The sequence below is a fragment of the Maylandia zebra genome, linkage group LG18, assembly GCF_041146795.1.
Source record: "Maylandia zebra isolate NMK-2024a linkage group LG18, Mzebra_GT3a, whole genome shotgun sequence".
NCBI lineage: Eukaryota > Metazoa > Chordata > Actinopteri > Cichliformes > Cichlidae > Maylandia > Maylandia zebra.
Window position 1 is genome coordinate 214,157 of NC_135184.1, and position 27,784 is coordinate 241,940.

The window sequence follows — 27,784 nt, forward strand, 5'->3', positions numbered from 1 at the left end:
TGTGTGGTTAACATGTTCCCGTGTCTGAGTGGCTAACTGCCCACAGGTGTGAATGTTTGTCTTCCTCTCTGTGCTAGCAACACCTGACCAGGGTGTTTCTACCTAAGACAGCTGGGATAGGCTTCAGCCGCGAATCAGAATGGATGGATGCATATTTCCATGGTAACCAGGTAACCAACTGACAAAGAAATGAAGCAGCAGGAAGCGCTGTGGAAAGTACAGCGTTTATAGAGATTGACAGACCACGTGACTTTCGCGCATTGCATTGTAGGTACGAGTGGCAACAAAATCAAAACACTGCATCAAGCGCTAGCACCGGTAATCACCTGGGATCACATCCATAACAGCAGCAGTGACCGGAACCTGGTCTGTGCAAGCCTCTCTTATTACGAGCTCTTATTTTCTATTTAAGGTTTGAACTCCGCCTTTGTTCTGAAAATCCTGCCGGAAGCGGCCGGGCTCTTCCTGCCAGCTGAGCAGAGCCGCAGAAAAAAACTGCTGTCAGTTAGCGTTAGCATTAGCCTCGCAGGTAGCACATTTCTGCCGCGCACACGTCACTGCTGCCGTAAGTAACGTCAAAGTTTCCTTTTAGCTTCTGGACTTTTTAAAAAATATATATATTTAAATGAATTACGTCACAGATCAACGTTTAATACCGGGCTGACGTCATGTTAGCATCATAGCTAACGTTCAAAGGTATGCGAGTTTGTACAGGTGAGTTCATACCTGTACAAACTTCAGCTTTAAGGGTCGAGTAAAGGAAAACCCAAAGCTGTCCAATCAGAGCACTTCAGAAATATCGCCTGCATTCAGATCACGTGGGTAGCTTCAAGAAGAACAAGCCGCACGGTCCAGGTCAAAGGTCACGGGACAGCGATCAATTATCAGTAGTGAATAGACCGGATCAGCAGCGTGTGTGATATAAACACCTGTGTAAGCAGCATGCAGCAGCTGTACAACAGCTGACGTCATCAAACTTTCCTGACCTCTGACCTTTAGGAAGAGCTCTGTGAGTAACGCTTACAGTACAGTATAGATGGGTTAGTCACGAGGTGAGGAAGAATTTGGAGAACTGCCCGACCTTTGATGGGGTGATGCTGAAGGCGCGACCCTGCAGAGGGTTCATGTTTGTTCAGGTTAGCTGAAGTCGACAGATGTGTCTCAATTGTGACGTGGTCGGAGAGCTGCTTCGTTCATTGTAGTGTTTGAATAAGAGGACAACGTCATCAGACTTCATGTGTAATCCACTCAAAGGGTAGAGTTGGGATTATGGCAGCAGTACAAGCTCTGTGCCCCAAAGCTAGGTCTGCGTATCGCTTGTTTCTACAATCTGCAGTTCTGATTCACAAGGTCCTCATTCAATTTAGCCTCAGACAGAAATATTATAATTCATTTATCAGTTATATCCATGTATACAAACAAAGCTGTGAGACTTCATCAGAGGTGTGAGCATCACAGCTTTGTGTCAAAGTAACTGAGGATAAAACATGAAGCAGATGTTCCTGGCCTGGCTTTTTATAGCAGATGACCTTAAAATATTCTGCAGTAGAACAAAAACTGAAGAAAACCATGAATCAACATGTGAACATGAACTGGTGCTGCTGAAGGGAAGCAAAGTTACAGAGGTTTGATTACAGACACAGCTGAGCAGTCATTGAGGTTTACATGTGTTCAGTACTGTAGAGCAGAAATGGGGCTGTGACGTCAGAGGCCGACACACTGAACACAGCAGCGACTGGTTCATGATGATAGCAGAGCTTTGATGGTAAACTGGTGTGTGAGCACACTGAGAGAGAGAGAGCTGTAGGGCTGTGCGATATGACCAAAATCTCATATCCCGATATAAATCATCTGTCGTCCGATAATGATATAAATCACAAAAATGTAACATATTCTGTGAATCTCGGGCAGCTCGACTTGCGTGAAGTGTTTCCAGCTGGGCTTCTAGAGTCCAGTGTTTTAACCGATGCATGAAACGATACATTTTTAGACATAAGTTGTAACAGCCGCCGTTTTCTTTGTGAGTATTTATTACACGGCGTGCTGCGGGGAAAAACCTGCTCTAACGTTTGAGTCTAAGGTTTATTTTTTTAGCACCTGGCGACTCTTTTTTTACTTCTCATCCGTAAACACTCTGCATCTTTCACGTGATTCAGTTTATTTTGAAAAGTCTCAACAGGATCTTGAGCTTTATTGTGAAAGGTGTATGTGGAAAATAAACAAGCGGACACGCGATGGTTGTACCGTTGTTGTTGCTAACGACAACGCATAAAAACAAGCGCTTGTCTGTCTGTAGGGTGGTTATATATAAGAGAAAGAGAGAACTTTAAGAAATTAATATAGCCTCTACAGTGACATCAAAGCCATGAAAAAATATTACTGTAAACAGTTTATTTTGCGACACCACGAAACAAACGATAGCGTAAAACGAGAGATGTTTTTATATCATCATCCGATATATATCGTTATATCGAACAGCCCTAGAGAGCTGTGCAGGAAGTAAGAGCCAAACTCCGAGGGGATGAATGAGGATGTTTGAAGCGTACTTTGGATCTTCTTTGGCTGCTGGTTCAGTCAGTTTAGCTCAGCGTGAGGAAACCTGCAGAATCTGTCAGATGTCGACTTTCAGCCCGTCTGTGAACGTCTTTGTGTGGAATGCGTGTACCTGCTGTTTGCTGTTGTTGAAGTAGTTTTGTGAGCTTTAAGCTGAGAATCAAAATACATTTAAAACAGATTCAATGAGTCGATGTCACAAAAACAAACTAAAAATTTTTACTTTTAAACCCACTGTCCCCAACCGTGACAGGCGGTGAGCGTAGAAGGATGGCGATATCAGTGCTAGGTGAAACGAGGCGGAGCAGGTGGTGTCTCGTCAGACGGGCGCCGTACAAAGGTTTTGGGTGTAAACAGAGAGTGAAATAAACACTTACGATGACATCATAAAACAGGTTAGACTGGGTTTAGTCACTGGCTACCTGACTTCCTGTCACTGCAGGTGATCTTCCTGACCTGTGCAGGTGAATCGGGAAGATGCACTTTGAATGATTCGTTTGGAGTCGTTATCTTGGCTACAAACAGGAAGTGACCTCTCTGATACGCTCTTTGTCCTCAGGTGTCCTCAGGTGTGATCCAGATGCCATGTCCCTGCAGGCTGTGCTCCAACAGAGGATTAGCTCTGCCCAGCAGCTGCTGCAGCGGGCGGAGACGCTGTGTCTGGGTGTCGAGGGTCACCAGAAGCTGTGTGGGAAACTGCGAGCCGAGCTGCGCTTCCTGCAGCGGGTAGAGGCAGGAGAGGTGCACGTGAAGGAGTCTCACCTGCACAGCACCAACCTCACCCACCTGACAGCCATCGTGGACTCTGCACAGAGTCTGGATGACATCACAGCGCTGCTGCACGTCTTCACCTACCAGGACTCTGCCGGGCACCGCCGCACCCTGGTGGTTGATGTGGTCGCCAACGGGGGACACACTTGGGTGAAGGCAGTGGGCAGGAAGGCGGAGGCTCTTCACAACATCTGGCAGGGGCGGGGCCAGTATGGCGACAAGAGCATCATACGGCAGGCCGAGGACTTCCTGCAGGCAAGCCGCCAGCAGCCTGTACACTACTGCCACCCGCACGTCATCTTCGCCTTCTACAACGGCGTCTCCAGCCCCATGGCTGACCACCTGCGGGACATGGGCGTGTCCGTCCGCGGTGACATCGTGGCTGTGAATGCTGTGGCAACTGAGGAGGAGGAAGAGCAGCACCAGGAGGAGGAGGAGGAACAAGCTGAGGAAGACAAGGATGGTGAGGTGGACGAGGAGGAGGAGGACACGTCAGAGCTCACGCGGGTTGACCGCGGCACAGTGGTGGCCAGCCTGGCGTTCCCAGCACAAGTGCATGTGGAAGAGTGCCGGCGGGTGAATCTGGACATCACGACACTCATCACGTACGTGTCATCGCTCAGCCACGGCCGGTGCCACTTCGCTTTCAGGGAGCATGTGCTGACAGAGCAAGCCGCCCAGGAATGCCGCCAGCAGGTGCTTCCGCAGCTCGACGCTTTTATGGAGGGCAAGGAATTGTTTGCCTGCCGTGCCGCCGTCCACGACTTCCAGGTCATTCTGAACACGCTTGGCGGGCCTGGTGAGAAGGAGCGCGCTCAGAAGCTGCTGGCCCGTCTCCACGTGGTGGATGACCAGCCGTCGGAGCGCACTCTGCACCTCACGCCCAGTGCCAAGATCAACCGCCGTTCACTCATGATCTTTGGCACCGGAGACTGGCTGAGGGCCGTTACCATGACAGCAAACAGCCGCTTTGTGCGGGCGGCAGCCAATCAGGGCGTCCGGTACAGCGTGTTCATCCACCAGCCAAGAGCGCTGACCGAGGGCAAAGAGTGGAGGGCCACACCCGTCTGAGGCCACGCCCACAGTTGACTCATCTGCGGCAGACGGTTTCAATCAATCAGGCTGATCAGACATCAGTGTCAATAAAGCTTGGGTTTAAATTAAAGTTTACATTGTGGAGAAAAAAGGTTTAGTTCAAAGAAAGGAGAGAAAAATGGAAAACTTTAGTTTGAGTCTTTGTGTGGTCACGTGCTGCCTAAACTTCCTGTATATGTATCTGCTCAATAAAGTATATGTACTGATCAATTCACTGAAACCACGAGCCTTTTTAAATAAAGTAACCCTCCAGCTGCGAGGCTATGCCTTTACTCTGAAACTCTGTGGGCGGAAGAGGGCGCGTCTGTTTTTCCAGTCGGGTCAGTTAGCTTGTTAGCATGTGACTGTGGGAGCGGCTGGATGTTCAAGCTCTTCCCCGCTTCTGAGAGGCATTTGTGGGGGAGATGCCGCAGGTCGAGCGGGAGGCGGAGCTCCGCACTCTGACGGAGGTGAGAACGAGACCGTGAAGCTGCCCCTGAGCTTCAAAATCAAACTTTATAAGTCTGATAACAACTTTCTGCTGCTGCTAGCCGGTCAACTGGGGTTAGCTCGGCAGCTACATGCTAAAAGCAAGCTCCTCCTCTTCCTCACTCTGGCTAATGTTTCTTCCTCCTCTTCCTCACTCTGGCTTATCCTTCCTCCTCTTCCTCACTCTGGCTTATCCTTCCTCCTCTTCCTCACTCTGGCTAATGTTTCTTCCTCACTCTGGCTGTTGTCTCTTCCTCACTCTGGCTGTTGTCTCTTCCTCACTCTGGCTGTTGTCTCTTCCTCCTCTTCCTCACTCTGGCTGTTGTCTCTTCCTCACTCTGGCTGTTGTCTCTTCCTCCTCTTCCTCACCATGTTTCTTCCTCCTCTTCCTCACTCTGGCTGTTGTCTCTTCCTCACTCTGGCTGTTGTCTCTTCCTCACTCTGGCTGTTGTCTCTTCCTCACTCTGGCTGTTGTCTCTTCCTCCTCTTCCTCACTCTGGCTCATCTTTCCTTCTCTTCCTTACTCTAGCTAATGTTTCTTCCTCACCCTGGCTAATGCATCCTTATCACTGTGGTTTAATCCTCCTCTTCCTCACTGTCTTCCTCAGTGTGGGTACCTGCATCCAGGTGAGACCCTGTGTGATCTTCACTCGGTTCAGTCTCTGTTCCCTGATCTTCGTCTCTACGTTGATTTTTACTGTGAGTACCTCAGAAATGACTTCCTGTTGTTTTATTTTGTCAGGCCCTTTCTCAACTCTGAAGCGCACGAGTCCGTGATCGCGTTCTCTCGCGATTTGTACAATTGGAACGCCAGCGTACTTGATGATATCACAGGTCTGGAGCCTCTTAATTTAACTGTGATTAATATGTTATGAAGCTTAACTTCAATCACAGCCAAACTGATTTATTCAGGAACAAATAAAACACTGAAATAAACCGAACATTAGTATTTAGAAGTGATCCAAGTATCTTATAGATCGTGTTTAACCTGAGTAGCGAAATCTCTATTAATAAAATCAGTGTACATGCATGCCTTAATAAAAAGCAGGTGAGCTGTTAGAACACTTTTATTTTAGTGGACACTCAAACATTACAGACAGCTGCTGGGGTTTGGAAGAGAACTGAACAAATATTTAAATTATAATCTGATCATTTTGAAACAGCCTTCAGAATCTCCACATATTAACATGCTGGTGAAAAACTTTCCTCCTGAATTGAAACATATCTCAGCCAAAACACAGGAGCAAATAAAACACTGAAATAAACCAAAAAATTGACATTTTGAAGTTACCTGAGAGACTTGTATATCATGTTTAACCTGAGTCGTGAAAGACCACGGGGGGGGGAACGATGTGCCGGGAGTCCGCTGTTCTCGCCGGCTCTAGTGATCCTCGACCTCGCTGTCTGCTATGGAGCTGGCGGGTCACAGACGTCTCCGAAACGTCGCACGTTCGGAAATATGATATCTTGATAAACCGAGCAGATATTTGAAGCTTACACAGCTACATTCTCGCCTGAAAATAACTTAAAAGTTTATTTTGTGACCCAGAAAGAGGAATATTTAAAAGTTTTTAGCCGCGCTCGTCCGCCATTGCCGCGTTTCAGTTTTGGACGAAATGCATTCTGGGATATTTAACTGTACCAAGTCCACACAAGTCACCACCGATGCACGCTCGATAAAACGGGCGGAGCGAGAACACATCCGGGACTTTTTCGCGTTCTCGGCTTGATGCGTACTTTAAATAGGAACAGTACTTGGTCTCCGACTGATGACGTATCACGAGTACGCACAAGTACGCATATTGAGACTTGGCTTGGTAAATCAGGGCGATTTCCTGTTTCAGAATAAGAGTTTGTGTTTCAGGTTTCCCAAATAAACAAAAGAAGAAGTTGTTGTTTCTCGCCGGGACACTTCCTGTTCAGTACGAAGGTGAGCCTCCGAGCTGTCGGCCATGTTGTCTGTTTACTGTTTGTAGTGACATCATGAAGGTCAAGCTGGCGCTTTGGTTTTTATACAGGAAGTGAGTATAATATCCCAGTATGCATCTGGCTCCACGAGACGCACCCATCATCGAGGCCTCGCTGTTATGTTTGCCCATCGGTCTCCATGGTGATAAACCCGACCTGTCCGTGCGTGGACGCTGCCGGGAACATCAGGCTGGACGCGCTCACAAACTGGGCTGAGGTAAGATGTACTGAGCATGCTCAGTGGGGCTGAGTCAGCTGGCTCAGTGGACAGGTCTGACCCAACAGAAAACTAACTATTAGTGAAAATATACCTGAAAACACATGTTTAAGAAGGTGGAGCCTCCACACAGGCAGAAGGTGGAGCTAAAACACACTCTAAACATTATGTTTATGCCACTTATTGCTAGGGCGTGTCCAACCTGTCACTACTCGTGTCAGAGATGAGGCGGGCCTTCCAGAAGGATACCCCCCTTTATAGCAGGTGCCCTGTGCAAACTCCGCCCCCTGCAGGTGAACAGGTGTCAGCTGACAGGTCAGTTCCTCACTGTGTGTTCAGTCAGTGTTTCGGTTACGTAGATGGACTGACGAGAGTGGTTTCTCCTTCTGCAGCCTCCAAAGTCCCCTGCACAACTGCACCTCCTCCTCCCCGCAGCGTCGCCAACTTTCTGAAGTCACCTTCCAAAGTCCCGCCCACTCCAGCCAGCGTGAGCAGAGTGGGGAGGTGAGGGCAGCGAGGTCATACACCGATGAACTGCTGGGGATTGACTTCAGTGCTCTGCCTCTCACCTCCAACCGCCACACCAACCCCTTCCTAAACTCCTCCTCAGGTGAGTCTCAGAAAACACGAACAAGCTCCAGGTGAACGTGAGAAAAGTTGAACCCACCTGGTTCTGGTTCCCGCAGGTACAGAACCCCTCAGCAGGATGATGGGTGAGCTGAGGCTAGATGGAGACTCGTCTGCACGATCTGTCCAATCAGAAGCAGAGCGACGCCGTCCAGTTACGAGACGGCCATCCGCCGCAGCACCCGAGCTACAGCGTCCTCAGAGATCTCAGTTACAAGCGGACCAGGTGAGCCAGACTCTGGCGTCTCGGCAGCTTCTCCAGTCTGTGTCCCGGATGGCGGCGCGGCTCCCTCCGGACCAGGCGGCGGTTTTTCTGTCTCTGATGGCGATGGAGGGGCGGAGCTTCAGTCTGGCCGATGTCTTGGAGGCGGTCCAGATCAACAGAGACTTCGCATCAGCTCTCAGGTTCCTGAGCCACAGCTGCCCCATCTGTCAAGAGCAGGTGTCTTTCAGCAAGGTGAGCCACAGGTTTGAACCGGCCAATCAGAGCGCACGCAGCCGGCTGATGTTCTTCTTCTCTCTCTGTGTTTCCCCGCAGATCATCACAATGACGCACTGCTCCTGCTTCCTGTGTCAGACGTGCTTCAAGATGTTCTTCACAACGGCCATTAAGGAGCGCACCGTCGATCAGCTGGTCTGCCCTCAGTGTGGCCGACCGGAGGTCAGAGGTCAGGGCGGGCTGGAAGAGTCCATGGACTACTTCAACCTGCTGGATACACAGGTGAGGTGCGTTCCGGCCTAGTTTACGTGGCGATGACCAGTTCTGACACGTGTCTGTTTGTCGGTGTAGATCCGCCACTTTCTGCCTGCCGACGTCCACGAGCTGTTCCAGAGGAAACTCAGAGACCGAGCTCTGCAGGAGATGCCCAACTTCTGCTGGTGTGCTCACGTAAGAACCCGAACGATCTGAGCCTCGCAGTCCAGAAGCTCACAGAAGCAAGAAATGAATACCGCTGCTAGTATCGATACAAACTGTGATCATCTGCTGCGTGACGTTCGGTCCTCAGACCCGCTGTGGGATACTTTTTGTCTCTGCAGCGTGGCTGTCAGAGCCTGTCCTGAGCCATGACTTCATGACAAATAAAATCTTAACCATTAGAGCAGCGGTCTCCAACCTTTTTTGTGCCACGGACCGGTTTATGCCCGACAATATTTTCACGGACCGGCCTTTAAGGTGTCGCGGATAAATACTACAAAATAAAACTAGTACCGGTACCGAAAAAAAGAAGATTTATTCATAACACACGTGAAAAGACCCAGGAAAACTGAGTTAACGATCAAAACGATAACAAAATAACGCTGAAAACCGATAAAAACCCTGAAAACTATACATTTCACACCTGAGCCTCAACTTTCGCGGCCCGGTACCAAACGACTCGACAGGCCTACTTGTTGTTCCTAGAGTATTTGAAAGTAGAATGGGAGGCAGAGCCTTCAGTTTTCAGGCCCCTCTTCTGTGGAACCAGCTTCCAGTTTGGATTCAGGAGACAGACACTATCTCTACTTTCAAGATTAGGCTTCAAACTTTCCTTTTTGCTAAAGCATACACCCAGTGCATCATGGGAAACCCCCAGCAGCCTAGACCTATAGCAGCATAAATAAGGGAGGCTTCAGGGTCACCTGATCCAACCCTGGGTGTTTCTTCTTCACTCACATGTGTTTATACACCCTTCTGTATTTAATCATTAGTGATTATTCATCTCTGGCTCTTCCTCCCCCGACCCCCAACCAAACCCCTGAGCTCTGCCGGAGGTTTCTTCCTGTTATAAGGGAGTTTTGCCTTCCCGCTGTCGCTGAGTGCTTGTTCGTTGGGTTTCTTTGTATTACTGTGGGCCGTTGACCTTACAGAATAAACCTTGTTGAGACGACTGTTGTTTGGTGTTTCAGTGTTCATTCGGGATGCTGCACGAGGCCCAGCGCCTCAGGATGGACTGTCCAAGCTGTAAGAAGAGCACCTGTTCTCAGTGCAGATCACCTGTAAGACACTCTCTCACGCACACACACAGGTGAACCAGCCTCAGATCGGGTCCTGACCACAGTCCCTGTGTTCTGCAGTGGTCCCCCGAGCATCAGGGTCTGTCCTGTGAGCAGTTCCAAGTGTGGCAGCAGCAGAACCAGCCGGACCCTCACAGCACCTCCCAGCTGTACAGCAGCATCGGTACGAACCCAGAACCAGGTCCAGGAGACTCTGAGGGCCTCCTGCAGGACCTGAACCTAATGTTTCACCCCATCACTCAGGTGGTTATAAGCAAGCAGGTAGAAGTGGAAGCAGTCAGCATGTGACTGAAGGCTTTTTTACTCTTGCTGTTTACAAACTAACACACGAGGCCTTCAATCACCGAAAGCGTGACGCTCAGAGGACTTGACCCGGTCCAGTCAACGATCGGCGTGGGTGTTCTCGCCAAAAAACCCAGAAAGCAATGCCTGGGGGCTCTGAGCTGACATGCCGGGACCTGGTCTGTCCTGGTCTCCAGCTGTTCCATTAACGTTTAGCATCCACGAACAGAGGACATGGTGGCTGCTCAGGCGGTAGAGCAGGTCATCCACTGACTGAATGGTGGTGGTTTGATTCCTGGCTTTCCCGTAGTCTGCATGCCAAATATCCTTGGACACCATGTTGCTCTGCGACGCATCCATCGGAGAGTGAATGTGATGCATGTTAGACGCTAACGCTAACAGCTCAGAAAAAGTGCTTGTGTGAATGAAGTATAAGAACATCCGTTTACAAACTGTCCAAATGTTGATTGTGTCCTTCTGGACGTTTCCACCATCAGGTGACTTCTTCAGTGTCAGCTGACTGCAGGTTTCAAGGTTCAAGGTTCTTTATTTGTCACATGCATAGTTATACAAGTATAACACACAGTGAAATGTAGCCTGACACGCTCCTCGACATGTGCAAAAAATTGGGGGGGTGTAGAGGAAGAACATTATATATATATATACACACACACACACACACACACACACACACACACACACACACACACACACACACACACATTGGGTGAATGTGCAGTAGTAGCAGCAAGCAGGTGAATTCTGTACATTAATATGAATAGACATCTGACTATTTTACAGGATAGACAATATAAACATATTTAAAATTAAAGGAATTGAAATGTACATTGTTCCTTGGTTTAGTGTCTGGAAGAGTCCTGACTCAGTCAATTATAGATGATGTGAGAGGGCGGGTGTGTGTGTTTAGGGCACGGATGGCTTGGGGATAGAAGCTCCTCTTGAGTCTCTCTGTCCTTGCCCGGAAGATGCGGAACCTTCTACCAGATTGCAGAAGTTGGAACAGTTTGTTGCCAGGATGGGACGGGTCCTTCAGTATCTGCGCTGCTCTAGTCCGGCATCTCCTGGTGTAGGTGTCCTGAAGCGGGGGGAGAGCAATCCTGCAGCAGCGTTCTGCTGTACGGATCACTCTCTGGAGAGCTTTTTGGTCCTTCACACAGCTGTTCCCGAACCACGATGTCATGTTCTGTGTGAGGATGTTCTCCACAGCGCCTGTATAGAAAATCCTGAGGATCTTTGGAGAGACCCTGAACTTCCTCAGTTGTCGTAGGTGATACAGGCGCTGCCTAGCCTTTTTGGTCTGGACCTGAATGTGGGCAGCCCATGTCAGGTCTGAGGAGATGTGGACACCAAGATACTTGAAGGACTGCACCCTCTCCACTGGAGCTCCATTGATGATGATGGGCTTGTAGTCTCTGTGCTGACCCCTTCTGAAGTCCACCACCAGCTCCTTGGTCTTGCCGACGTTCAGCTGGAGGTGGTTGTCCTGGCACCACGATGCCAGATTCTTCACTTCATCCATGTAGGCCGCCTCATCGTTGTTGGAGATGGCACCCAACACCACTGTGTCGTCAGCAAACTTCACAATGGTGTTGGAGCCGTGGGTGGCCACACAGTCTGAAGTGTAGACTTCAGACTTATATTAAATATATTATATTTACATAATGGCTGAAACCAGCCCACTGAATGACCAGTGGGCTGTGAGGTCAGTTTATGATCATTAGTAATATGCAGATTGCCACGCCCACTGATCAAAGAGTCCCATTCAACGAGAGTTGGCTGCATTCACAGCATTGTAGGTAGGATGGTGGCCCCCTCCTCAACTCTGAGATGGCCTTACGTCTTTTCACTCGACTCCTCGCTCAAACCAGCGATTTCCCCACCTGGACGAATGAGGTTTAGTCGCACTAAGGCTCAGCCTGGTCCGTCCTGGTCTAACGTTTCCCTCTGTGTCCTCAGAGTGTCCAAACTGCCAGCTGGTCTTCAGCCTGTCCAAAGGGGGGTGTCTCCACTTCACCTGCAGTCAGTGCGGTCATCAGTTCTGCGGCGGCTGCAGTCAGCGCTTCGTTCTGGGCTCGGTGAGTTCCAGCTGTGCTGTGTGTAAGTGGAGCTCCAGGTGTTTGGTCAGAGAGAGATGGATTGTGGGTAACGAGTGTTAGACGACTGAAAGTTGTTCCTCGGTTTCATATTTACATCGTTATCAAACGAGCCAATCACAGCGTCTCACCTTATAAACGGTCTGATTATGAGTAAAGGCACCTGCTCTGATTATTCATCGTGCTGATAATTTGAGTTCTTTAATGTTTTTGAAGTTAACAAGAAAATGGTTCGGCTTCCAGCACCGAAGTGGCCAGGTGCACGAGACAGGTGTGTTAGAGACTTGACACCTGTGTTGTTTAACCTCTGCAGGCCTGTGGCTTCTCTGCAGACTGTACGAGCAAAGGTCTTCATGCTCACCACCCCAGAGACTGCCTGTACTACCTGAGGGACTGGAGCCTGACCCGCCTCCACCTGGTGCTGCAGGTGAGAGCCAGCAGATCACCCTGAGGTGTTCCCAGCTGTTCTGTGATCAGTACTTTACAGGTGTGCTGTCTCCTGTCTCAGCATTACAGAGTGTCTCCCTCCTGGTTGGAACCGCCCAAGGTCAGCTCACCTGACACCGCTCTGCCAGGTGAGACCTCTACCTGTCTACCTGGCATCTCCTTTGTCCTAGAGTCACTGACAGGTGTGTTCCCGTTCCAGCATCCTGTCCAGTGCTGGAGCTGAGAGACGATGGCAGCCAGAGGGAGGAGCCCTGTGGTCGACCTGCGTTACCTGAACACCGAGGATACTGCCAGTAAGACCACAGCTCCCAGTAAAGATGTTCTGCCAGATGTGCGTGGTCTTAGAGGCTCCGCCCCTTTCTCCTGACAGGTCACACTATAAGGAGCGTTTGGTGGAGCTGATTAACCGTTACCATGCTGACCCAGCGGTCCTCTTCAGTCTGGCAGAAATAAAGGCGGAGCTTCAGCGTTGGCATGTTACCGTTCCGACCAGAAAACCCGAGGAGCCAGAGCCACTCTACACTCATCGCCTCCGCATGGTCAGTGACATCACCAGATGGTGTTGTTCGTCATCAACAATGACGTCTGAGATTTATTTTGAAAGTCTGATGCGCTGTTTCAACCATGTTTCTTTTCAGCCAATCACAGTGCAGAATTCTGTCTCTCTGCAGACGCTGACCAATTGCACTCCTCTCAGGAAACAGCGCTGCTCTCCGGTTAAACGCATTAACAACCTCTGTCCTCTGCCCGTCACCGTGCCTGCTGGAGCCCCGCCCCCTCATGTGCTGCTAAGCGATTGACTCCACCCACTCCTAAAGTATGACCTCCCACTACACCCATCAGTTGCTATGACAGGGCGGCCCTGTGTTTTGATTGGCTCAGCACAAATATACTAATTAGGGACCAAATATGAGCAGCCAATCAGAGTTCAGCTAACAAGCTAACGATGGAAGCTGCCAGTTTTAGCATCTGTTAGCATGTCTTGAGCAGACTTCAGGAGGCGGAGTTTGAGCATCCTGTTTTTGTTCGCTGCACTTTACCTGTTTAACCAAGTTTAATGAATAAAAGCTGTCCTAACACACCTCGGCGTCCTGTCTTCCGTTTCCATGGGAAGTTGAGTTTTAACATTAAAAAAAAATAAAAAAATTGTTTGAACATTTTTATAGAGAACAGAATATACTGGAGTTTTCTGCCCCAACTCAGCAGGAGCAGATAAACGGGGAGCCAAGGTCGTAGCTTAGGCGCCGTGTGAGAGAAAAGCATGTGAATGTTTAGGCTTTTATGATAAGGTGGAGGCACCAGAGGCTATAAGAGTTTGATTAATGCTCCACCATTTTGAGATCTGAGGCTGTCTGCATACAGTGTCCATCTCCCGCGTGTGTTCATTAAAATCATCGTTTGACTTAACCCGGCCGGACCAGTGTTGTTATTGTGGTTTTTTCTCTTGTCTCCATCCCCAGTATTTTGAACCTTAACAATGGTGACCTGCCGTCAGTCACACAAACACGCGGGTGCTTTCATAGAAAACTTTTATTTAAACTTTCCAAACAGGAAGGTGTGCTCCTCACACCTGTCAGTGTGTGTTTAGCTCTTCTTCGGTGGTGTGGCGTCGTCTCTGGGCAGACTGAAGGGGACGATCGCTTTGACGAGTCGCTCTGTGATTGTTTTGCTGTTAGCGGCGATGATCCTCCTGGACATCAGGTCCACGTCGCCACCTGAACACGGAGACACCGTTAGCTGGAAACACCTGAGCAGGGAAATGTGCTGTTGATGGGTTAGCTTACCATCGACGTCCATCAGCACGCCGCCAGCCTCGGACACGATCAACGACGCGGCAGCCACGTCCCAAACGTGGATCCCGATCTCGTAGTACGCCTCCACACAGCCCGACGCCACCAGACACATGTTGATGGCGGCGGAACCCGCCCCGCGCACCCTGAGACGGATGGACACGTCAGCTATGGGAAAACAAGCGTGCAGTGATGTCAACGTGGCGGCAGCCTTACCCGTGAACAGGGAGGCAGAGGATGTTTCGGAGGCTTTGGAAGATTTTATCAACAACGTCGGCGTCTCTGTCCGATCCAAACTCCGTGGCCACCATCGCCTGTTCCACGGCTGATGACATCACACACAGATAAACAAACAGGTGATCGACCGCCCGCATAAGTGATGTCACTGATTTATTGGTTATCGATTCGCTGAGCGCTGACCTTCCTGCCGGGACACCTGCAGCGGCTCGCCGTTACAGAATGCTCCCTTTCCCCGCCTCGCCGTGAACATCTTGTCCTCCACACAGCTGAAGACAACGCCAAACTCCACCTGAGGGAGGGGAAGAAGAGTAGAGGCCGCTGTGAGGTCAACAGGTGAGGTCGTTCATGCTCATCCTCAGGTGGCTTGAACACCTGAAGCTACCTGTTAGTGTTTAGAGAGCGCTGACGTTTTGCCAGCAGGCTCAGTAAACTGATCGCAAGGCCAGTAATGTTGTGGGGATGGAGCTGGACTCGTTAGGGTGGTGTCAGAGAGGCAAAGACAATGATGGATAATACCTCCCACCCACTCCATGACGTGCTACCTACAGGAGCACGCTCAGTGAGAAGCTGAGATTACCCATAATGCACCACACTCATCTGCCTGTACAACTCCATCTAACACACTGTAAACACTGCAGTAGTTACAGCCTTTTGCACACGCTCTTTCTACTCTGATGTTGCTGTTAATCCTTGATATTTATTATTGAGGGATTTCTATATATTAGGGCTATTTCTTAAATCTGTAGCAGTTTCTGTACTGGAGCAGCTGTAACCCACATTACCTGAGGGATTAATAAAGTATGCTGATTCTGATTTTCTCTTTTTAGCTGCCAAATCGCCATGGTAACAGATGCTGAGCACCTCACCTAGTCAGGAGCAGGTGAGGTGCCGCGTTTACTCTTTTGGTCATTTTATATGCTGCAGCAGGTGGAGCACCATCGCTTGCTAACGCGTGTGTTTTGCAACAGCCACGCCACCTCTCCACCTAAGGAAACACTCCCAGGTGAAGCAGACAGTGGTGATGCTGCGCCTGTGAGCCAGGGCGAAGCTCAACTGAAGAAAGATAAAACCAGAAATGGCGCCACTCTGAAAAGTTTCCACCAGAGGGATGAGACCCGGGCTCAAGTAACCGAGGCTCACCTGAGGCTACGTCTGCACGTACACGGGGATTTTTGAAAACGGAGATTTTCTGTTTTCTTTTCTTTTTTTAAATCCCTTCCACAGACGCAAAAATGAAGGAAAACGCAGCTAGGAACATGCCAAAGCAGCAGTTGGCGATATATTCCTAACCGTGTAGGAATGTTGACCAATCAGAAGCCTGGGTGGGAAAGAGTAAACAAAGTCGGGGCATAGAAGCAGAACTGAGTCCTATGTGTGGAGGGACAGTAACTGTTTGTAAGCATGTAAACTCTGCAGAGAGTAAAATTAACAGTATTTTGTCCAAGTCTGCCATTGTAGAAATTCATTTCACAAAAACATGGCGCACAGTGTGATGTCAAACGAGGCGCACACCTTTGACGCTGCGTTTTCTCCGTGTTCCTCGTCCACATGTAAACGCAAAATCTGAGTTTACGTGTGGACGAAAGGTGCAAACGCATAGAAAAATCTGCGTGGGGTTAGCGGCCCCGTTTTCACTTTTCAGTATTTATTGCTGCTCATTAATAAGACAGAAGGATTTCTTATCTGATTAATCGACTACTAAAGTCAGGGCTGCAGCCCTGTGATGTCGCTGCTGATGTCAAAGGTCAGGAGGATGGTGCTGATGTGGGCTCAGACCTGTTTGTTGATGGCGAATCCGATGGAAATGGCAACAAAAGGAAACCTGTGAAGGAGAAACAGACACAGGAAGTTAACGTGTTGGCACCGTCATACGTGTTCCTGCAGAGCAGGTCTGTTTACCTGTTAGGTCACCACGGTAACCAGTGCCCATCAGCGTTTTAAATGAGCTGATTCAGTGTGCCGAACACCAAGCCAAACAGGAAGTCATCTGCTTCAAAGTAAAGGTTCATCCTAACGTTCATGATGATCACATCATCGATCTACCCGCTGAGGGACGGCTCGAGCTGAACATTGATCATCCTTCATCGATCTCTCAGTGACTCTCTGATCGATTCCCTCTGAGTCAGTTGGACCAAATAAACCTCAGATCTGGAGGTAATCGATCAGAAGAGCCGTAGACCCCGCCTCACTCTCTGAGTAGAGCAGGGCGATATGGCCAAAAATATTTATCACCATATACATTTGAAAATTTGTGATAACGATATAACTGACACGAGACAAAATGCTTTACAACTCCACAAGTTTATTAGTGCAAAAACCCATCAATGTATTTTCACTTCAACAAGCAGCTGTTTTATCTGCATTAAAGTTATATAAAATGTAACAGTGCAAACTCCTCGCTGACAGTTTAACCAAAAAGCATTTCCAGTGGAAACTGGCCGACACGTCCTCAGCATAACCATGTATAACATCCACAACACTTAAAAAGAGGTTAAACACACACAACACGGTAACATTATGCTGAAGCACAGCACGTATCACTCCGCGAGGCTCCGCCTACGATAGCCGTTGTTGTGCCAAAGTAGGTATCCCCGACAGAATTTGTTTCCCCTGTGCTGGGAGCAGGAAGTACTGATGTTTTCATTTTGTGAAAAATTAGCATCGTTACATTACCATTCAGTTTGAGGGTTACAACAGAAAATGATATATTTATTGCTCACGGGGTATCAGATGGGATTATTTTAATAAACCATTAACATTTTGGCTGATAACTATTTTTATTCTCCTGTAACTTCACTATATAAAGAGATAAATCCTCCAAAGTTTCAGGAGTAATGCGTCATAATAAGAAGTGTTTGTGAACGAAAAATCAGCAATGTGGGAGACTGTTTGTCCGTGAGTTACACAGGGGGAACAAATTGTGGCAGGATCAGCCTGATATTATTTGTATCCCACTATAACTTCGTTGTATAAAGAGCTAAGATCTCAAAAATGTCAGGAGTATCAACAAAATCAACAATGTGGGATACTGTTTGTCCGTGATTTGGACAGTCCAGCGTGTGCTCCCGACGCAGGGGAAACAAATTCTGTCGGGGATACCGAGTTTGGCACGACACCGGCATGTGCGTATGAAAACAAAGGCACTGCGCATGCGCGTTTTACCCATATTCTATCGCCATCTTTCATTTTCCTATCGTTGCCCGACATTACACCGGTGCTACCGTGAACAGTATGGCCCAGCACTATCTCTGAGCGCCTACAGGAAACAAAGAAGCTGCAATGATGATGTCAGAGAGTGCAAACTCACGCGTGAACGAAGTTGGTCGTGCCATCGATGGGGTCGATGATCCAGGTGGGCGAGTCAGAGAGGACGCAGGGCTCACCTGCAGCCACTGACTCCTCCCCTATGAACCTGAATCGCACAGAACAGGTGAAGCCGTTACACGCTGAACGAGGAAGAGCCACGAGACGGCAGCCAGAGATGTTCCAGCAGGTCATCTCTGCTACTCCTCAGCAGCACACAGCTGGATCCCTGAACATCTGGATCTGATCATAACGCTTATCTTTGTAAACTGATGATCAATAATCCGACTGGACATGCACAGAGGGGGTGGAGCTTCATACCTGTGGGTGGGGAACTTTTCCTTCACTGACTGGATGATGAGCTGCTCCACCTTCTGGTCGGTCTGCGTCACTAAATCCACCACCGAACTCTTCGTCATCACTGCCCTGTCACCACGCAGAGCGTCACACACCACCTGATCAATGCACCAATAACTGATCAATATTTACTCCTGATCAATGCACTGATAGCTTATCAATCAGAAGCTGATCAGCCAATAGTTTCAGTTACTAAGTCTGTCATCTGGGGTTAACCTGAGATTTCAAGATAAAAGCCTTTGTTTCCTCTTTGCGCTCAGAACGTTTCAGAGAAGAAGAAAGTGACTCCACCCCCTCTGTTTTGGAGCGTGCTCAGTAAGTGAAGAAATGGCAGGAAGCGGATTCTGCAGTCGTGACGGCCGTGCGGCTCACTGTCAAGCAGTCGTCAGCTGACCCTGAAGGTCACATGGGCGAGTGACGTTCAGGTGAAAAGAATGAACTTCCTGAGACTCCTCTGTTTCATAATGAAATCACCTGTAGGCCCTGACAGGTGAGTCTCAGGTGGGAAAGAAAAAGGAAGATGACGACTGACCTCTCCAGCTTTTCGTGCCACGGCGACAGCGTGGTCCATGGCGTTCTGCCAGGGGTCAGCCATGTTGGAGGAGGAACTTCCTGTGGAAAGAGGAAAGACTGCGTGAGGTGTGTTCCAATATTCCACTTTGATCAGGAAGGTTCCTCACTGACATACGCTTCAGTTGTCCATACACTAGGGGAAGCAGCTTCAATGCTTCCTTTATGACCTCCTTTAGCAGAGGAGACACTGGACCGTCTTTATGAAAAGGGAGGAGAAAATGGCGTCCCATAATTCGTTGTCCATCCGACCATTCATGAAAACATAATCGCAGTAACCAAAGCGGAGCAGATCATGTAAATTCTAAGTGTTTTTTCTTTTCATTCAGAACCTGTATATATATTTATTTACAGCTTTTATCAGCAGCAGTGAAACTCACAGCTGAACCCTGAGCGTCACATGAAGAACACAGAACGCTGTATGAGCGCAACATTATGATCTATACGAACTGATCAAAGTGTGCTTGTATGATCAGTGATCGTTAGTAATGTCCAGTGTTGGGAAGGTTACTTTAAAATGTATTCCACTACAGATTACAGCACTGCTGAGAAACAGAAGCTGAGTTCACTTCATTTCTGCTGTTTCATGGAAACAGTTACTGAGGACCAATAAGTGGGCTCGCCTCTGAACGCTCAGCGTGACACTGATGAAGAGTTTTGGGACACAAGTTTTAGTAATATCATCATTTTAGCAGTATTGCAGAAAATGTTCCTCCTCCTTTAAAACACCAGAAAGATATGCTTTACAGACTGTTATCGTTTCTATGACCTCCATAAAACAAGAACACACACTGTGGTGAAGCTAGACCAGCCTTTTGTAGTTCGTCTTCTGCACATTGTAGTTTCAACACGCCAGACTTCCTGTTAAAGAGACACCAGTGTAAGGTTGTTCATGTTTCTTTAAGTTCCCCAAGAAGTATGATAAATGTTTTTTCCTGATAAATTTGTTAATACTTTTAGCTAAATTTTTTATCCATAAATGTAAGTTTACTAATAAAACACCATATTTCTGTCATTATTTTAAGGATGTGGGAATGTACATACAATCAATATCAGACTCCACCAACAAAAAGGCTCAAAACAATATATGTATGTGAATTTTTGCGTGTATTCTTATAATTGTTACCTTTTTCTTTACCCCTGGCTTTGTGTGTTCATGTTCTGTTGTTTTGTATACTTCATCTGTTCGTATGTTGTATACTCATTGTTTGTTAAATAAAGTTTAAAAAAAAAAGTGTAAGGTTGTTCCGGTTCTAAGTGCACGCCTCTTCCCTTTTCCTGAGTCCTCAGCAGTTCTCCTTCTCACCTTTGACCTCAGTGACGTTTTCATCGAGGTCAAGGAAGAGCGTCAGGAATAGGAGACATGAGGGACTTCTGGAATGCACCAGGAATGCCCAGAGTCCTCATCATAAGAACCACATCAGTAATCAATAACATCAATCTGGGAGGTGATGGATCGATAATCCAGTAACACCAATCCTGACCTATCACAGCGGGTCCTGAATTGGCCACAGGTGACCGCTAAGTGGCTGTCTCAGCGCGTCCTCTCATCGAGTTTACGGTCACTAACCGAGTATATACTGATTATCAATGAGCGTTACCTGGTGGCACGTGACGAAGTGTCAAGCGCGCCGACACCTTTCCGTGCGCGTGCCCACCGGCACTGCCGCGCCGTATGAAATCAGCTGATTTCTGAACGGAAGTACTACGCCGCTGATTCCCGCCACAAATTCCAAAACCGGAAGTAAGGCGGCGGATCAACGAGACGTTTCGAAAACAAGTAAAGAGGAACAGCGCGAACCCTGAAAACGCACCTGAGGCTCTCGAGGTCGGTCTGAAGGTAATCCGTAACGGGTTAGCAGCTCCACTTTCGGGTTTCTTCTTCTACGTTCTACGACTGAGCGCTGCCGCCTCCTACTGGACATTGACTGTCACAACAACAACACTAGAAAAGGTTGCATTTCCTGCGAAAATGCAGTGTGAACGCCGTGTAGTGGAATCTGAAAACAGCAGGACAGCTATCTGTTGAAAACAGGTGTAGAAGCTGAACTCTGCTTTATTTGAAAGACTACACTGAAGACTGTCAAGAAAGCAGATTACATGCAAGCAGGGGAGATGTCCAGCATCTGTCCCATGTAGTGCTCGAACCCTTGCCACCAGATCTCACAGCAGCTGCGCATCCCACTGCGCCAAACCAGTTCTGGTCCCAAACAAAGATATGATGAGAGGAAAAAAACGTGCACTGTGCAGAAGAAGCTAAATGCGCAGAAAAGAGGTGAAAATGCTGAATGTTCAGCAACAAAGAGATAAGGAACCTGAAAATTGTGCTGAAAAGAGGTGAAAAAGCTGAAATTTGTGTGGAAAAGTTTAAACAGTTGAAGTGTTAACTGAAGAAAATGTTGCCATAAGCGGGATTCGAACCCGCGCCTCCTACTCTGAGAACGGCTGCTCATCTCACTGAGCTAAAACACAACTCAGCAGCAAAACTAGTGATCACACTGATAATGTGGTACCTGTCAGCAAAATGGGCCAAAAAATGGCATAAAAAGCTGAATATCTCAAAAAGTATAAAAGTTATCATCACCAAAAGATATAGCAGTGGAAAGCAGAAATAGCAGAACAGTTTAAAGTTTGAATGGTGAAAATCGACTGAAAACTGAGGGAGTAGTTAAGCGGCAAAGAAACGGAGCAACTAGAATAATAAAGGATAAAGAATAAAGAGAAACAGGAACTCAACAGTGTGCCTTTAAGGCATCCACACAAATACACCACTAAAGCCTACTACTACCTACTGGCGTGGCACGGTTTTCAGGGTTTTGCATTAGGTCATAGTACCTGGTACTTTTACGGTACCTGCACAGCCGTAGCTCCGTACTTTATTTCAAACACAGAACATTACAGATCAAAGATCTTGTACATATCCAGATAAGCAATGTTAGAATCACAATCAGCATACTTTGTTAATCCCTCAGGAAACGATGTGGTTTACAGTTGCTCCAGTACAGTAACAGAAACAGACTATTTAACAATACAATATGTTACAGATTTAAGAAAAAGCACAATATATACAAATCACTCAATAATAAATAACAAATCAAATCACTTTTATTGTCACATCACATGTGCAGGTACATTGGTACAGTACATGCAAGTGAAATTCTTGTGTGCGAGCTTCACAAGCAACAGAGGTGTGCAAAATACAATAACGTAAGAACAAGCAAATACTAGAAAAAATTGCATTTCCTGCGAAAATGCTGTGTGGATGCCTTACGCTGAAGATTTCTGCTGAAAAAAGCAGAAAAAGTTGAAAAAACAAAAAACATTGCCCTGAGCGAGATTCGAACCTGGCCTTTCTGATCTATAGGCGGCGTCTCACCTTACTGGACCAAACTGATTCTTACAAAGAAGAGGTGGAGAGACTGACAATTCTGGTGAAATTAGCAGAAGCTGCTTAGTATTGTGCTAATAAGAGGTGAAAAGGCTAAACATTTAGCAGAAAAGAGGTGAATCAGAAGAAGTTCTGCTGAAAAGAGGTAAAGAAGCAAAAAGATGAGTTGAAAAGAGGTGTAGAAGTGCTTGCTGAAGATGGCTGTATGTGTAATGACACACTGGAGAGTGTCAAGAAAGCAGAGCGCATGCAAGCAGGGAACATGTGTAGCAACTGTCACAGGTAGGATTCGAAACTCTGCCCCCGGGTCTCACGGCAGCTGCCCTACCCTCTGAGCCAAATGAGTTCTGGTCTCAAGCAAATATATGATGAGAGAGAAAATGTGCACTGTGGAGCAGAAGCTCAAATTAGCAGAAAAGAGGTGAAGAGGAAGAACTTTGTTGTGAAATGAGGTAAAGAAACTGAAATTTGTGCTTAAAACAAGTGAAAAAGCTGAACTCTGAAATCCTGCTAAAACAGTAGTAGAGGCTGATATTTTTCAGCTACTCACTGAGCCAAACTGGTTCTCACGTAACTGAAAAAAGGTGGAAAAGCTTAAAATTCTAATGAAAACAGCAGAAGAGGCTAAGTGCACTGTGGAGCAGGAGCTCTAATTAGCAGAAAAGAGGTGAAGAGGAATAATTTCTGCTGAAAAGAGGTAAAGAAGCAAAAAGCCGAGTTGAAAAGAAGTGTAGAAGCAGAAGTGCTTGCTGAAGATGGCTGTATGTGTAATGACACACTGGAGAGTGTCAAGAAAGCAGAGCGCATGCAAGCAGTGAACATGTGTAGCAGCTGTCACAGGTAGGATTCGAACCTCTGCCACCGGGTCTCACGACAGATGCCCTACCCTCTGAGCCAAATGAGTTCTGGTCACAAGCAAAGATATGATGAGAGGGAAAATGTGCACTGTGGAGCAGCAGCTCAAATTAGCAGAAAAGAGGTGAAGAGGAAGAACTTTGTTGTGAAATGAGGTAAAGAAACTGAAATTTGTGCTTAAAACAAGTGAAAAAGCTGAACTCTGAAATCCTGCTAAAACAGCAGAAGAGGCTGATATTTTTCAGCTACTCATTGAGCCAAACTGGTTCTCACGTAACTGAAAAAAGGTGGAAAAGCTTAAAATTCTAATGAAAACAGCAGAAGAGGCTGAGTGCACTGTGGAACAGAAGCTCAAATTAGCAGAAAAGAGGTGAAAACAGCAGAAGAGGGTGAGATTTGTGCTGATAAGAGGTGAAACTGCGGAACCAATCAGAGGTACTGCTTCTGTCTGCTTCATCAGGCTGTGTACTTGTATGTATTTCTGCCATAGACTGTTAACCAGAATCTGAGGTCCATATTAGAAAAGCTGCTAAAATCATTAAACTTTGCAGAATTGTAATAAATTATCAATATGAATTACCGGTCTGTGATAGTGTATAAATTTGTAGTTAAAAAAAAAACATGTGGGCCAAGGTGGAATCGAACCCACGACCTCTGGTCTGAAGAGCGGTGTCATTACCAATCGCGCCACCTCTAAAGGGGCGGGCGCTTTGAAAAAAAGGGTGATGAGGAGTCAGAATTAGATCGCGGTGAGACGCGAAAAACGCCGTTTTTTGGAGTTACAAAACGTCGTGTAACTCAAAAACTAGGTGGGATAGAAGCATAATTCTTGCACTGGGTGAATCAGCGGACTTTGGTGTACTTTGACTGCGATTTACATAGCTCTTTGTATCTCCGTCGCGGAGATATGACGAGAGAAGAAACGGCTTCATTTTCGGAATTTGAAAAATGAGAGGAGGACAGATTTCCACCCCTCAAACAAGTCTAACTCATCTCAGAACGGTAATAGGTGAGAAAATAATTCTTGAATTGTGAGTGTCAGGAGTGTCTGAAGATATACAGGGACAAGCCTCATGTCTTAACTTTGCTTCGTTAAGGAGATATGACGATTTGAAAATGCCTTCAGTTTCAGTATTTCAGCTCTGAGTTTCACAACCTCCCCATAGACTTTGAATGGGGAGTTTTTAGACCATGTGTCACTTCGAGGCAAATTGTGAAAAAAACGTAACTCTCACAATAATTATAGTGACACTGTCTTAAAGCCAGCAAAAATACCTACGTTTTGATGTATAATTTGTGGAAGTTGAGTGGAAATTGAGCGAGTAGCAAGGAGTTGTTCAGACATGAAGAGAAAATTCAGAACGGACGAGTGTGCAGTGGGAGTTAATTGCATAGCAACCATAGCAACACATGTATTTTCTGAAAAATCACAAAGTTGTAACTGAAAACTTAAAGAGTCATTACATGAAAACGGTAACAGATATGAAAAAGCTGAATCACACAGGAATAGCCCAATCATCTGAGAACGTTTTAAAGTTTGAATGGAGTTTCTAGGTGAAAGTATGAGGAAGTAGTTAAGTTTCAAAGACAAGCAAGTTTTAGCAGAATTGTAGAAGTTTCCCATTCATTTCAATGGGACAAATTAAAGGAAAAAAGTGTAATATTTTAAAAAGTATAATAGTAATAAGTACCAAAAGATATAGCAGTCGAAAGCAGAAATAGCAGAACAGTTTAGAGTTTGAATGGTAAAAATCGGCTGAAAACTGAGGGAGTAGTTAAGCGGCAAAGAAACGGAGCAACTAGAATAATAAAGGATAAAGAATAAAGAGAAACAGGATCTCAATAGTGTGGATGCCTACGGCATCCACCCAATAAGAATGGCTACATCTGAGAGTAATAAATATATGTACAATATAAGAGTGTATGCATTACTAAATGTTAATATTAAATGTGTGTGTGTGTGTGTACACATATTTTACAAATTAAATAGAGTAAACAATAAATAAAATATATAAAATATACAGAGTTGAGACATGTGCAAAACAGTGGCATTTATATACAGTATGGAGTGCATAATGTTGAAGTTCCAGTAGTGAAGCTGAGGTGTCTATGACGTGTTCAGCAGTCTGATGGCCTGGTGGAAGAAGCTGTCTCAGTCTGCTGGTACGGGACCGGATGCTGCAGAACCTCCTTCCTGATGGAAGCAGTCTGAACAGTTTATGGCTGGGGTGACTGGAGTCCTTGATGATCCTCCCCGCTTTCCTCAGGCACCGCTTCCTGTAGATGTCTTGGAGGGAGGGAAGCTCACCTCCAATTATCCGTTCAGAGCACCGCACTACTCTCTGGAGAGCTTTGCAGTTGTAGGCGGTGCTGTTGCCATACCAGGTGGTGATGCATCCAGTGAGGATGCTCTCAATGGCACAGTGATAGAAGGTCCTGAGGATGCGGGGGCTCATGCCGAATCTTTTCAGTCTCCTGAGAAAGAAGAGGCGCTGCTGCGCCTTCTTCACTGTTTTGTTTGTGTGTACTGACCACGTAAGATCCTCAGCCAGATGTACACCAAGGAACCGGAAGCTGCTCACTCTCTCCACAGCAGCGCCGTTGATGGTGATGGGGGTGTGTACTTCTCTGCACCTCCGGAAGTCCACTATCAACTCCTTTGTCTTTGCGACGTTGAGGGTGAGATGGTTGTCTTGACACCAGTGGGTCAGGGCGCTGACCTCCTCCCTGTAAGCCGTCTCATCACCGTTGGTGATAAGACCCACCACTGTAGTGTCGTCCGCAAACTTCACAATGATGTTGGAGCTGTTAGTGGCTGTGCAGTCGTAGGTGTAGAGTGAGTACAGGAGAGGGCTCAGTACATCAAGGATTGACAGAGGTGATTATAAATAAGCATCAAGAACACTGACAGGAATATTACAGTAAAATAGAAAAGAGCGTGTGGAAAAGGCTGTAACTATTGCAGTGTTCACAGTGTGTTAGATGGAGGAGTTGCACAGGGAGATGGCCATGGGCAGGAACGACTTCCTGTGTCATTCCATGGTGCATTATGGGTATCTCAGTGAGCGTGCTCCTGTGGCTGACCAGCATGTCATGGAGTGTGTGGGAGGTATTCGCCAGCATCACCTTTATCTTGGACAGCATCCACCTCTCCGACACCACCCTGAGAGAGTCCAGCTCCAGGCAGGTGACATTAAAGATGATATGACACTGATATGAGAAATAAAGGTAAGAGAATGATGTAAAGTAACGCTCTTCGTGGTCACACTCATGAATGTTGTAGTGGAGGAAAAAAGACAAACATAAACAAGTAAAATAAAATAATTCTATGCAAAGAGCAGTTTACAGCAGGGTTGTTTCGCACTAGGGGGCGATAACAGACTAGAGAAAGAGGCTTCTACAGCTTTAATTGCCTTCAGGTTTTGTGATGGTTGAACACACTGAATGTGCTGTTTGAATTCATCTTTAGAGAACATAATGCAGGGTTAGTGTCTCTGAATGTACACTTATGTATATAAAACTTGGCCATAATCAGGTCAGTTATATTTACTGTGTCAGGCTTCTTTTGTAGATCTGTAGTTTTCTGTAAGATGTCCTTCCAAAATAAAGACTTCAGCACTTTGTTCACACTTGTTAATATTCAGATCTAAGCCAGAAGCTCCAGAGAACGCTTTCACTGACTCCAGAGCTGCAACATTTGGTTTTTGTTCTTCAGAATAAGGGTTAGGGTAGTACCACCAGCCAGCTGAGTGATGATCAGACTTCTGTCCAGCAGAGAAATACATTGAATTTTACTGGATCTAATATGGTCTGCTAAGAGTTGGGCGACTAGTAAAAAGAGGTACGGAGAAACAGGCCATCCTTGCCTGATGCCTGTCGACAGATCAGATCTAGGACAGGTTCCACCAGCTAGTGTCACTGAGCTGTTAGCGTTTCTGTAGTCTCTCTGCGGATGAAGTCACTTCCAAAGCCAAGTTTATGTCAGGACTGTGAACTGGTGTTTCACAAAAACCTAAAATAACACGACTCCATTGTCATCAAAAAGTTGACAGTAGTCTAAAATGTCCAGCACTGATCTGATATTGTTGGTTATGTCTGTTAGCCACAAACCTGATTGTGTTCATCTATGAGGGAGCTCGGGACCATTTTGAGCCTCTTTGCTAAAATTAGAGCAAACGTCTTGTAATCATTACTAAGCAGACAAATAGGCGCCAATTATCTCGAAGTAAACGATCTTTATTGGGTTTGCGAATGAGAGAGGGCAGTCCCAACGCGGGCCCAGCTCAGCAGCAAAAACCTGATAAAACTGCAGATAGACCGTCTGTTCCTGGTGATTTGTTATTTTTGAGAAGATTCATCTTCAAAGCTCCCATCGCTTTCTGACAGGTCGTCTAATTTAACTTGAAGATTTGCCAATTCCATTTCTTCTTCCTCTAATAAAGTTTCTGGTCTTTTATTGGAAATAGTGAAAATATTTGCTACAATATTAGCCTCTTAGGCTTTCCTTGAACTTTTTAACAACCATGTTTCAAATTTACAAAGTTATCAGTTCCTTCTAAAATCAGTATCTTTTGTCCAGAACGTGGAGATCAAGTCTTTTATTTCTGTCTGAAACTGATTATTGTTTAATAGTGAGCTATTGGGTTTCCAGTAACCAGAGTTAGTAGCAGGTTCAGAGATGGTGGATATGTTTATTTTAATTGATATAACTTTGTGATCAGTAAATGGTGCAGGGCAGTGATTC

At 46.7% G+C, this 27,784-nt stretch overlaps 3 protein-coding genes across 12 annotated transcripts; 2 read left to right on the forward strand and 1 right to left on the reverse strand.

Annotated features, from left to right (window-relative positions):
- The first annotated feature begins 40 nt into the window (after nucleotides 1-40).
- Nucleotides 41-4,629, forward strand: lg18h7orf25 (linkage group 18 C7orf25 homolog). Of its 5 annotated transcripts, none has more exons than XM_004572448.5 (2): nucleotides 41-170; nucleotides 3,113-4,629. In XM_004572448.5, exon 2 carries the CDS (start codon nucleotides 3,139-3,141, stop codon nucleotides 4,393-4,395), a length of 1,257 nt encoding a protein of 418 aa, XP_004572505.1. In that variant the 5' UTR covers nucleotides 41-170; nucleotides 3,113-3,138; the 3' UTR covers nucleotides 4,396-4,629. The 5 variants fall into 5 exon arrangements, with proteins under 5 accessions (XP_004572505.1, XP_076733306.1, XP_004572504.1 ...); XM_076877191.1 differs by lacking the exon at nucleotides 41-170 and adding an exon at nucleotides 253-271; XM_004572447.6 differs by lacking the exon at nucleotides 41-170 and adding an exon at nucleotides 293-366.
- Nucleotides 4,630-4,692: 63 nt separating this feature from the next.
- LOC101483179 (E3 ubiquitin-protein ligase RNF31) lies at nucleotides 4,693-13,618 on the forward strand. 3 transcript variants are annotated; one of them, XM_076877174.1, is made up of 17 exons: nucleotides 4,693-4,868; nucleotides 5,496-5,586; nucleotides 6,752-6,817; nucleotides 6,906-7,072; nucleotides 7,263-7,387; nucleotides 7,465-7,682; nucleotides 7,759-8,156; nucleotides 8,238-8,420; nucleotides 8,490-8,588; nucleotides 9,587-9,676; nucleotides 9,755-9,857; nucleotides 11,954-12,072; nucleotides 12,404-12,517; nucleotides 12,599-12,665; nucleotides 12,737-12,830; nucleotides 12,908-13,076; nucleotides 13,176-13,618. In XM_076877174.1, exons 1-17 carry the CDS (start codon nucleotides 4,824-4,826, stop codon nucleotides 13,335-13,337), a joined length of 2,310 nt encoding a protein of 769 aa, XP_076733289.1. In that variant the 5' UTR covers nucleotides 4,693-4,823; the 3' UTR covers nucleotides 13,338-13,618. The 3 variants fall into 3 exon arrangements, 2 of the variants coding, with proteins under 2 accessions (XP_076733289.1, XP_012780511.2); XM_012925057.2 differs by having other exon boundaries at nucleotides 13,209-13,618; XR_013094372.1 differs by lacking the exons at nucleotides 12,908-13,076; nucleotides 13,176-13,618 and having other exon boundaries at nucleotides 9,755-9,937; nucleotides 12,737-12,806.
- Nucleotides 13,619-14,049: 431 nt separating this feature from the next.
- Nucleotides 14,050-20,726, reverse strand: impa1 (inositol monophosphatase 1). 4 transcript variants are annotated; one of them, XM_004572445.4, is made up of 9 exons: nucleotides 20,612-20,726; nucleotides 18,760-18,839; nucleotides 18,192-18,325; nucleotides 17,875-17,979; nucleotides 16,344-16,389; nucleotides 14,748-14,856; nucleotides 14,544-14,652; nucleotides 14,322-14,473; nucleotides 14,050-14,252 (listed from the first exon to the last, which is right to left on the reverse strand). In XM_004572445.4, exons 2-9 carry the CDS (start codon nucleotides 18,820-18,822, stop codon nucleotides 14,122-14,124), a joined length of 849 nt encoding a protein of 282 aa, XP_004572502.1. In that variant the 5' UTR covers nucleotides 18,823-18,839; nucleotides 20,612-20,726; the 3' UTR covers nucleotides 14,050-14,121. The 4 variants fall into 4 exon arrangements, with proteins under 4 accessions (XP_004572502.1, XP_004572503.1, XP_076733312.1 ...); XM_004572446.4 differs by lacking the exon at nucleotides 20,612-20,726 and adding an exon at nucleotides 20,399-20,588; XM_076877197.1 differs by lacking the exon at nucleotides 20,612-20,726 and adding an exon at nucleotides 20,104-20,339.
- Nucleotides 20,727-27,784: the final 7,058 nt, after the last annotated feature.

What these genes read in the sequence shown, in the direction of transcription:
- impa1 (XM_004572445.4), bottom strand. Translation starts at nt 18,822, where the DNA reads ATGGCTGACCCCTGGCAGAACGCCATGGACCACGCTGTCGCCGTGGCA. An exon ending in GAAAAGTTCCCCACCCACAG is followed by an intron (nt 17,980 to 18,191) that starts GTATGAAGCTCC and finishes TGTGCGATTCAG; the next exon opens with GTTCATAGGGGAGGAGTCAG. An exon ending in GATTCGCCATCAACAAACAG is followed by an intron (nt 14,857 to 16,343) that starts GTCTGAGCCCAC and finishes CCCCTCCCTCAG; the next exon opens with GTGGAGTTTGGCGTTGTCTT.
- lg18h7orf25 (XM_004572448.5), top strand. Translation starts at nt 3,139, where the DNA reads ATGTCCCTGCAGGCTGTGCTCCAACAGAGGATTAGCTCTGCCCAGCAG.
- LOC101483179 (XM_076877174.1), top strand. Translation starts at nt 4,824, where the DNA reads ATGCCGCAGGTCGAGCGGGAGGCGGAGCTCCGCACTCTGACGGAG. An exon ending in AGCTCCGCACTCTGACGGAG is followed by an intron (nt 4,869 to 5,495) that starts GTGAGAACGAGA and finishes TGTCTTCCTCAG; the next exon opens with TGTGGGTACCTGCATCCAGG. An exon ending in ACTTCTGCTGGTGTGCTCAC is followed by an intron (nt 8,589 to 9,586) that starts GTAAGAACCCGA and finishes TTGGTGTTTCAG; the next exon opens with TGTTCATTCGGGATGCTGCA.